Raw genomic sequence first — 11,409 nt, 5'->3', positions numbered from 1 at the left:
CATTGATGTGGAGTATCTGAGGAAATCCCTATCAGCCGTGCAACTTGATGAAAACGCTGCTGCATCAGACACAATCAAAATAACATACTCGGTCAACGTGAAGACAGGCAAAATTGAGCATCATTTCATCATTCCATCATCTTCCAGCGAAAGCTCGGTCGAGAATACTCCCATCAAACACATCAAACCCGGGCCTGAAAGAGCCTTCAATCGCCAGTACGAATACGACTTCTTCGTCATTTACACTAGCAGCGCATCAGAATGGGTAGAGCACAGCCTGTTAGAAGAACTAGAAGGAACAGGTAATCTGAGAGGCTGCTTCAAAGACCGTGACTTCCCTCTGGGGAAACTCACACTGCAAATCTACTCGGAAAGCATCGAAAAGAGCGCTTGCACTATTGTTGTAGTCACAAAGGATCTTGAGGTGGATACTGTGTGCAGCTACGCAATGTTTGAGGCAGTCCAGCAAGGCGGGTTGGTGATTCCTGTTCTGAAAGAAGCAAGGGATACGCCAGTTCCTCTTAGGCCATTCACTCATCTTGATGCTACAGGTGCTGTTGACTGGAGGAGGCTAGAGAGGAGTATTGAACAGCAGATTAAGCCTGAAAACTGAATATAAAATTCAAAGCAAGAAATTGTTACGTAAAGGATAATACACAATGAGTGCGCCGTTCGTGCATTACCCGAGGGCCATTCGTCACCCACGAACGGCGCGCTACCGAGTGTATCAACCTACTGAACACCCTTCAAGAACTCTTCAATATCGATTGAACGAAGGCCTTTGTACATCTTCATAGTTGAAAAATTGTACTGCTAACATATATACTAACAATATGGTTGAGCATAAAAATGTGCCGGTAGTTTTCATGTTGCGGATTAATGAGTTAATGGGAAAAAACAATATTAATGGCTTCAGCACGCTATTTGTAAGATGCCGAATAGTGTGACGTCACAGGAGGGTGTTAAATTAGATTATATAACCAGTTCCAGTTTTTATATAACCAGTTTCCAGTTCAGTCGACTTCGCCACGTGTAATGGAAAAGTCCAGGTTTTACCTTGCGATAATATTCCTCCCATTCCACGCTGAGCCACTCAATATTTGTATAATATTACACGCACGCATCTAAGAAGACAGCGTTGACAAATAACAACGGAAAGTGTGGCTGGTTCCCGGTCCAACCATTGCTTAATCGTTTAAGGGATGAGACGGGAGCCAGTCTAGAAATATGTGCGCATAAAGCTCATTCCTAATTTCGCTATGTACGGAAGATTATTTAGTTGCACGAAGGAACAAACATTTGTTGACCGCTTGTGTCATCCAAAACAAGAGGCTCTTCATAAACGTGAACTCAACAAATAAAATACCATTTAAATCTTAGATAAAACATATAAGACGAGTAGTTGAGGCACGATAATTGTTAACCTTTAGAAGTGGCAAAGATACACTGGATTTACAGTACAAATATATAGCACCTGAATGGTCGAAAAACAAAGTTGTAAAACTAGAAATAATAATCGCTTGTATCAATTGAAAGGGGAAAATAAGTTGAGTGGGAAAACAGAGCGAAAATAATAACTATTGTATGACTTTTTTTTCAAGAATGAAATTGAAGAAGTATGTTGTGCATTACAACATGCATGTCACTATCAGGTTCTCATTTTCTTTGTTTGAATTATGATAATGTCAGGCAAAATTAGCATGTGCATACGTAAAGCATTCGTAGTGTAGTTTTAAAGACCAGCATATTTTTTAAAGACCAGCTGGATATATTTTAGGTATATAAACAGAACTGTAGTACTGTGTGCATATATGTATTTAGTGTGACACAGAAATAACGATGTATATGTACACGACCATCCACAATAAGCGAGTCCAGACCTCACAGCCAATACAAGGCCGTTTACTCCAGCAATGAAATATATCCTTACACCTTTTCGATATAACTCGTTTTTTGGTCATACTGTGCACAAATGTGTTATCACATACACAACCTTTCAATAGATCCATCCACGTTGGAAATAAGTAAAATGGAAATGAAGACATGAAGGGATGAAGACAAAGATTTGCATTTTGTACTAGCTGCAATTGTATACAATAACCAAGATTACTGCTTTATAAGTCACTGAAAGATGTAGTGAATATTGCAGTTATTATCCCGTGTGTATAAATTCCAAAAGGTGAGGGCATAATAGTATAAAGAAGGAAGAAAAAATGCTTTGTAGACAAGCACAGTTCGTTGAGCTTCGAAGCATGTAGATTTTGTGAGAAGATATTCGCTAAAATATTATCCATTATATATCGCTTGGGTCTGCTCCCAAACAGTTTACGCTTAGCACATTATTGCAATAGCTGCTTAGGAATAAGTTCTGCTTAGAAAATCTATATATAAATAGGATTCTAATATAATGTTTTCGCTCTGTGAATGAAAGTTAATTTAATGTTAATAGACTTTAACTTTAAATGATGTTTATTTTTCTTGGGATGAAGGGTTTCAGCTGCGGTGATGATTTTGTATAAACAGGTTTAAACTGTTAAGAACTTGTTATATTAAAATTCATTGCATCAACCTAAAAGTAACCAACTTCCATGAACATTTGTTATAATCTGTTCAATAAACTTAATGACATCGTCCTGCTGAACAAAATGTCTTGCTATGTAATTGAGGTCCAACTCTTTCGCCGCGCACGACACATGCGCCCTAAACAAAAGTTCATTGGCCACGGCGGTAGGATGACCCCGATATATTTCAATTCTTCACAACTTTTTTTCAGGACATAAGTATAACATTACATGTCTCTATTAAAAATGCAGTTAGAGTGAGGATGTAGCGCTAGTGAACTCAGACCGATGCAATATAATGTTTGGCCCATGTGTTAGCATCCTGGTATGATCATAGAATGAAAGAGCGCCCTCTCGTTACTTGGCAACAAAGAACTGGACGTCACCTTACTTTATCAATTACGTCAGCCAAGCCAGAGTCAACTAATGGTTGATTCGTGGTGTAACCTACGCCTGCGCACTAATAGCAACGTGTGAACGCCCCCTATCAAACACTGAAACATCTGGGCACTGGCTCCCTGCTGTGCGTCATGATGCGCGCGGTTATTGGTAACCAGCGATAGAACTATGTTCCGGCTCCGGCTCCAAATAGCTGACTAGAAAAGTCCAAAGACAGAGGTAGTGGTAAATCGAAGCAAGGTTTACCTTATTCCTGACTTGAAGTTGCTCTGATTCGACGATTTCTCACACGGGCAGATGTGAACACATTTTGGCACCTGAAACCGTAAGTTCTCTTTAGATATTCAAATATCCGATGAGTGAATGTTCATGATTCCAGTTGTAAAAAATAACTTTGCTTCTCCAATTTTGTTCTTCAACCGAGAGATACGTAATACATGTTGTGTTCAACCGTCTTATACTGTCAAATTTTGTGAAAAAAATAAACGTTTTAATCTCCTAAAATGAGTGTTAAGTTTGCGTCAAAATGTCCTGTACATTGTCTTCCCCAAACAAAGTTTCCACAGATCAGCCCTCGCGAGTAGACTGGTTTCCTATCCCTCTAGTTTCAAACAGGGGCGGAAACCAGTCTATACTGGGATAACTGAGTTATTGTCATGCCGCAAAAAAAACGGAAATTGTGAACCAATTACTTCATAACCAACACAGGCCAAATTGGTGTCATTCGATGTCTCAGTCAAAAGTAATAACTTTTGTATTTCAATTTTTTTTTTTTTTTTTAAGTTCATTTTCAGGCTGAAACTCTAAAATATAGCATAAATTTGCTCTTTTTTAGGCAAATTCCCAAAGGTTTAGAGCAGAATGTTCAGTATCACGTTGTGCGTTGTACTTATTCATTGGTTATATGGCCTTTAACGTTTACGACAGGGTATAGATATGCAATCTTGTCACCCTCCTATACACAATGCCACACTGATTTACACCAAAGTTCGACACGTTGAGTGCAGTGAGCATTCTCAGATAATATCGCTCTATGTCAATACTCTAGGTTCTTAGTTTAGACCAACAGAGCTCCGGGTAAACATCATAAAACAAACGGCTATAACTGCATTGTTATTCAGGGATAAACTATAGACAAAATGCATACCAAGCAGGCATAAACACACAACAGAACACCAGCATTTTGCGTCTCGCCCTTTGCAAGTTTGTTCTGTCCCCTTGTCACTTTGTTTCAAAAAGCAATTTTTGTATGATGAATGTAAACCCAAAAATATTTAGTTTGAGTACGTCCGACCATAGAGCAAGGACCCAAGGAGTCAGAACTCTTGGGCGATTTACATTTTGACCATTGAATTACCAATCGCTCGGGAATGTCTATAGTTACAGCACTGTGACCGCAAGCCTCGACCATTCAAAGCGTGAATGCCAGCGGCCTTTGAACACGATGATCGTCGCTGCCTTTATAGTTGGTAACCAACAACCTCCCTATATGCTGCATAATAAGTCATGTCACGTCGCTGCTCTTTTTTGAAAAATATATTTTACGACAAGAAAGGTTTTTACAACTGCGCAGTTGTTAGATGTGAGTTATGAACTCAAGTTAGCAATGTGCAGTTGTTGGTGCTTAAAAGCGTTATCTGTCCCTGTAATTTGGAGATAAATTGGATTTCTTTCAGATAAGTTTTCATGTATTTTCAGACATTTTAATTGGCAATATATCATTGATGAAATGTGTTTTTTGGAAAATTTCACAAGTTTTCACACTAAAGGTACAGAGCATTCATTTTTAGCGATGTATGACAACTGTGCATGCGTATTTACCATGGTACTGTCTACGAAGCCATGCAAACTCCTTTTTTTTGGCATTAGTGAGCGCGGATCTCTATTGTGTCGAGATTAGCGTAGTGAGCAACTGAGCAAGCTGGCGCCAGGTGCTTTCTATTGTAGCTTTCGAGCGCGGCGACCATCAGTTTACTTTTGAAGTCTTGGAGTACGAGCTCCTTGGGTCCTTGCTCTATGGGTACACTTGAAAAGAAAGTTGTCCTCGAGGTCGCAATCTTTATTTTCCAGTTAGAAAAACGTTGCCACCCTGCTTCTGAGAGCCACCAGGCGACGCTTTTTAGTCCGATTTTGTGGCGTTTTCTTTGAACGCGTATTTGGTGGAGAAGAGCCTTAATGTACCAATCAATAGCAATTCAGGTATAATCATGTAAAAAGTACGCCTTCTTGTGATTCAGGAGCAAATACGGAAACATCATCGTTGGGTAACAATTGAACCAGGCACGTACGCCACCCACTACACTAAAGATTGTGCACACAGGCAGACGGGAGAGACTTTATCCGACACATTTCGTCACAAAACTGTAAGTACTCTTTAGAGATCTATATATATATATATCCCGCTAGTCAATAGCCATTATTCATGTTGTAAACATAAGAACTTTGAGCATGAGTCTTTCTTGACACAAAATAAAATACGTTACAGCTGGGTACTATCATACGTACGGTCCAGTCTTCAGCGAAGAATAATATGTTTATCTCTCATGAACTTATTTTTATGGTCTTTCGACGCTGTGTTAGTGGGGCAGATAGGGAAATATTTTGGGGAATTTTGCCTTTGATGAGACAAGTATAGCATTTAGCACACAGTAATATTATGTCGGAAGATATCTGGATTTATATAACCGACATACAGATCCTTGTCATTTGATTGGTGAAACTCACATCACGTGGCATTCGTTATTGCTCCCATTCACGCTGGGGCTCAAAAAGTACTATCCGCCCATGGGGAATGGGAAATACTTTTCAACAGTTAGGATCATGACGCAGTATTTGTGTGCAAATGCATGCTGGTGTACGCTTTCAGTGTTGCGCGTAGCGCGTATTGTTCCAAAGAGCCGGCGCTACAGCGTTGGGTTCAAACATTTTCGTGAAGGGGTGGTTTGGAAGAGACAAATACATTTTCCTCCAGTTTTGTGTTGAAAAAAAGTTCAAATATATCAAATGACAAGGATCTATATGTCAGTTATATAAAACAAATATTGAGTGGCTTTAAATTGTGAAATGGGAGTAATATTATCGCTCGGTATAAATATCTGGACTTTTCCATTTCACTCGGCTTCACCTCGTGAAATGGACAACTCCAGATTTTACCTTGCGATAATATTCCTTCCATTCCACGCTGAGCCACTCAATATTTGTATAATAGAGCCATAGCAGATTTGCCCTTTGAAACAAAAATATGTAGAACAACATGCAATGGCGGCAATTTTCCAAAGAATTTTTTTTCTTCAAAATGTCAATTTACAAATAAAAACCGGGTATATTGAAGTTTGGTATGACTTTACCAATATTTGTTTTATATTACTGACATATAGATCCTTGTCATTTGATACATTTGAACATTTTTGTGCATTTTGTTCGTTTGAAGCAACAAAAATGTTCAAAATCCAATGAAGGATACTGAACAACTTCAGCTTCAGCTTCATATTCCGAGAAAAACAACTTTCTAGGATCTCAATTTAAAATCAAAAGTTGCTAAATCATGTTTCGAATTGTTTTGAATAGACCGCTTGCAGACGCAATCGATAACTGACGCGCGAAGGTGCACGACGCCATGTTGTGGGACAAAATGTGCATGGATAGATATACGCTTGTCCCACAACATGGCGTCGTGCGCCTTCGCGCGACAATTATCGAACGCGTCTGCAAGCGGTCTATTGCAGCTTTACGCGATGTTGCGCACTTATCCAACGAATAATAGCAACCGCGCGCGCCTGTGCGTCGTTCCAAAACTGCGGCATTAAAAAAAGTATACCACGACGTTAGAAGAATTGTAAACCTTGGTTAGTGGTGGTGGTCAAAATATAAGTTAAGTGAACTGCGATGTTACAAAAGAAATCATTCTGTCTATAAAGACGGCAATTTGTCCTTTGTAGATCACCAGCCGGTCTCACCAATATGGCGTCAAATTCATTCATTGTGCGGCTCTTTATCCGCTATCCAGTCTTTATATAGAAATCAGTGGTGCACCCCCTAATCCAACAGTAAAAAGTATTTTCTACCTTCTTTCTAGTAACTCTAAACAGTACGATAAAAAAAAACGTGTTTGTATACGGATTCAAGCATTTACCTTTCATTAATATTCGGAAGTTCATGCTTTTACCTTTTGCTTAAACTTCTAAGCATATTTTAGTGTTTATTTGCACGCCCAAATATACCAACACGCGCACTCTAAAACCTACGTGTTAAACTTATAAACGCTTATGTTTGTACTGCGTTTAAAATGTGAATGTCAAAGTATTTAGCTTTTACAAACTACGAAAACATTTTTCAGTACCGTTTACGAAGCCTTTCTTAGTGAAAAAAAAAACGATTTAGGTTCCTCAACAGAGGCGTTCACGAGGCGTTTTTAAGTTAAACACGAGTCAAACACGAGGCGTTGACAATGTAATCTGAATTCGTGTTTGTAATTCGTTTTCCTGAAAGTCAAATTTCAGTTACAAGCGGCTGCAATAATTTCAACTTGCTAAAGTTCAGGCTGTTTTTGGTACAAAGATACCTGCATAATGAATTTGACTTGAACACAACCCCAGTGTTTATATATAAACTAACGTGTTTGTATTTAAACTAACGCAAAGAAAATTTACTTTCAGGGAAATGTTTTAATCTTGAACGTGAATTGAGCTTAACAATCAGACACACTCAAAGATCTACTTGTTTTAAAACAAGTAGATCTTTGACTGTCTGGTTTTTAAGCACAATTCACATTCAAAATTAAACATTTCCTGAAAGTGAATCCCAAACTTTGTCATGAGTTGCAAAAGCAACAGTTGACTTGGTTCTTGTCACATCAGCCATTTCTTGTAAAACAAATCTAGATGCCTATTTTATTTTACGCAGAGTCTGACCGCAACTATGTCGTCTGCTGATGAGTTTGGTCTCTTTCGCCTTCCTTTGACGCTGAATAAAGGCCACGTCGATTTGAAGGTGGCTGAACGTTTATTTGCAACCAAAAACAGGTATCTTGAGCGATTCACAGAAAGCCGACCTGAGCATTATGCCAACTGGAATCTTCTTGGGATGCTTGCCTTTCGGCTTGGTCAGTTTGAAGAAGCTTTACAGTACCTGGATAAAGTCCTCTCTTCAGGCAATGACCCTGATAATTTGAATGCTCTTGCAAACCGCAAGTACATCTGCGAGAAACTGTACCTGTTCACCGAGGCACGAGATTGCGAGCAGAAGATTGCAAGGCTGCTCGGACAGCCTGATACAAAAGAAGGAAAAAGACGACTGAGAATGCTACGTGCTCGAAGTATTTCTGAACAGGCATTCGCCTTCACAAACGAAATCTTTGAAGAGTCGGTGACCAACAAAAAGGATCGGAAATCTTTTGACCTGTATCAGGCAGCGATTGAGCTGGCGGGAGAAGACGTCGCACAATCCGAGCGTGAAGACTGGTTTTTCGAATCAGGGTTAGCCTGTAAAAGAATCTATGGACAGATAAAGTGGGACAAGTCCAAAAAAGATGAAGTTAAACAGTTTTACCAAGATGCAGTCAACAATTTTATCACAATCGTTCAAATCAGCGATGATGAGGATCGGAAAAGCGGTGCTTGGAGACATCTTGGAGACTTGTTCCACCAACCGAGAGACCTGCTTCCGTCCATCCCTGAAACTTATCGAGACTTCCTAGACCAACCAAACAAATGCTTCGAAAAAGCTCTGTCTCTCTCCCCAAATGATCCAAAAGTTCTTAACAGTCAGGCAAAGCACTTTAAAGGTAAGAGAAACCAGAGCAAAGCTTTGTCTTTTCTACAAAAATCCATTGACCTGGTTGACTCAGAATTCAATCTCAGCGCACACAGGTCCAGAGCAAAAATTTATCTCTCCCAATACAAGCAGCAACTCAAAGACTACGAAAAATCTCGCGTTCCCTCAGAGAAACGTCCGGATGAAACCTTACTGACACGGGCTAAAGAAGACCTCTCATTGACCATTAAAGACGTTTCTAAACCATGGTACAAAGAATCAATGGCAGAAGTATTGTATTACACGGCAAGTCTTGCTAACGGGCGGTTATATCCTGGAAGAAAAGACGTCATGCAGCAAGCTCTAATGTACTGCGCCCAAGCCGTGGAAACTGCAGATGGTTCAAAAAGATCAAAAGTCCATGAATTGAGAGGCAAGGTCTCTGTGCCATGGGAGAGCATCAGGCGGCCTTAGGTTCATACAAGCGAGCAGTTGAATGTAAAATCGCAGCTTCCTATCGAACGGGTAGTGAAGTCGCTCTAGTGTCAGAGTACAAACACATCTTACCGGATAGCCATTCTGCTCTACGAGAAGACCTGTCTTTGCTGAGTGACATGGTGTACTGGTTGCACAAAGCAACTTGTGTTTGCCTTTCAACTAATTGGACACTCTGGCAGCTGAAAACACTTAAGCAGATGAGCGAACATTGGGGAATATTCGTCAAGTACTGTAAAGATAACGATTACGAGAGGGAACTTGAGGTCATAGAGTCAGCAGCCATTGACAGCAGGGATCCTTCTCGGTTACAACACCCCCTTTCTTTAACCCACTACAGTGACGTCTCTCAAACGTCAGAGAGAGGACAAAATCAGAGCTTTTCTTCAGCAAGTAATGTTGGGGATGCAGCGTGTAGTTTTGGTGACGCATCTTCACGGTCTCATGATATTCAGTATCAGAGATATCCTCATGCTCAGCGGCAGCTCTCACCACCTGTGTCAGTCGAAGAAGGATCCCTCCCTCCATCAGTAACAAGACGACAGCACAGCTTGCCGGCCAGCAGTAGGTACGTCCAACCGACATCAAGAGCACAGGGGGAAGAACTATCCGACAGAACCGGGGACAACATTAATGCAGAGTATCTGAGGGAATCCCAAAGGGCATCAGCAGCACCCGCACGTCCCATCCCTGACAAAATAGACAGAGATATCCAGACTTTGTCTGAATCTCTGTCTCAAGTAGACCTTGATGGGAATAAGGAGCATCATATTCCTCCCGACACGATCCACATCACATACTCGGTGAACCTCAAAACCGGCAAAACGCAGCACGTAGCCACGAAGCCGTCTCCTGAGGAACCACCAACTGAAGTCGCCTCCAAGAAGCACGTCCGCGAGGCTCTTAAAAGACCGCAAAATAATCTGAGACTAAAGTATGACTTCTTCGTCATCTACAGCAGTAGTGCCTCTGAATGGGTGCAACACCGCATGCTGGAAGAACTGGAAGAAAGCGGTTTTAAAGGCTGCATCAAAGATCGCGACTTCGAACTCGGCAAACCCAGGCTACAAAACTACTCAGACAGCATTGAGGACAGTGTCTGTGTCATTATTGTACTCACCAGGGACTTTGAAACCAACGATAATGACCTCAGGGCCATGTATATTGTATTGGAGAGTGATCGGCTGGTTATCCCTGTTCTCCTTGAAGACAGGGTAATGCCACCGGTGCTCAAACCAATCAAGCACCTTGATGCAACAGGTGCTGTTGACTGGCCGAAATTGGCAAGCTGTATCGAGCAACAGGTTAAACTTTAGACTGTTTGAAACGCTTGATAATCAATCCATCGGCGTTGGGGCTATTCTGAAAGTGCCGGGCTCTGTGTACACGCTTTGTAGGTCAGGCAGCAAAAGTGGGTAGAAAAAAGGTTCCATCTGCTTTCTCTAACGCTTATCTCATTCAAGTTCATCAGTGTAATTATCAAAGAGTAAATGCAAACTGCAACAATGAATAAAACAGTTGGAAGACCACAAAGTAAAGCAACCATAAAAAGCAAAGTGTTCCAGTTTGGAAATATCAAATTTAAGTCCATAAAACGTGTAAATATAGTCTGCATATCGGCCTTTGGAAAATATTTGTGCTGTTGATTGTACCCAAATGTGTTTGTGGAGATAGAGAAAAAAAAAATACTATATTCGTACATAAGAGTTAACAAGAATGTTTTACAAAAATCAGAAAAAGATACGCCTCGATTATATGTCTAGCCAAGGGGGAAAACAGATTTTAATCAAACGGTTTGTTCGATGATTAAACCTGAAACCTGAATACAACATTAACAGCGTTTAATTGTTAGATTAGAATTATAACATGCATGTACATAAGAAGGCAGTGCGTTGCCAAATAATGATAGGTTATTGTGGCTGGTTCCCGATCCAACCACTGTTTAATCGTTTAAGGGAGGGACGGGAGCCAGTCAAGAATTATAAGCTCATTCCCAATTTCGCATTTGGTAGTTTATTTGTGTATGGAAGATTATGTAGTTGCACGAAGGAACAAACATTTGTTGACCGCTTTTCAATTAATTTTATCAGTCAAAACATAAGGCTTTTCATGAACTTATACTCAACATATAGAATACCATTGAAATCTTAGATAAAACACACGAGACGAGCAGTTGAAACAAGATAATTGCAAACCTTTAGAA

At 40.3% G+C, this 11,409-nt stretch overlaps 2 protein-coding genes across 2 annotated transcripts; both read left to right on the top strand.

The window, feature by feature from the left end:
* The first annotated feature begins 7,877 nt into the window (after nt 1–7,877).
* Nucleotides 7,878–9,185, top strand: LOC119720306 (tetratricopeptide repeat protein 22-like). Its single transcript, XM_038189946.1, has one exon. The coding sequence runs from the start codon at nt 7,878–7,880 to the stop codon at nt 9,183–9,185; it is 1,308 nt and encodes a 435-aa protein (XP_038045874.1).
* Nucleotides 9,186–9,325: 140 nt separating this feature from the next.
* On the top strand, nt 9,326–10,522 carry LOC119720304. Its single transcript, XM_038189945.1, has one exon. It carries the CDS (start codon nt 9,326–9,328, stop codon nt 10,520–10,522), a length of 1,197 nt encoding a protein of 398 aa, XP_038045873.1.
* Nucleotides 10,523–11,409: the final 887 nt, after the last annotated feature.

Source organism: Patiria miniata, unplaced genomic scaffold, assembly GCF_015706575.1.
Source record: "Patiria miniata isolate m_02_andy unplaced genomic scaffold, ASM1570657v1 HiC_scaffold_9, whole genome shotgun sequence".
Taxonomy (NCBI): domain Eukaryota; kingdom Metazoa; phylum Echinodermata; class Asteroidea; order Valvatida; family Asterinidae; genus Patiria; species Patiria miniata.
Note: the sequence above shows the minus strand (reverse complement) of the source record. Positions and strands in the feature narration are given on the sequence as shown.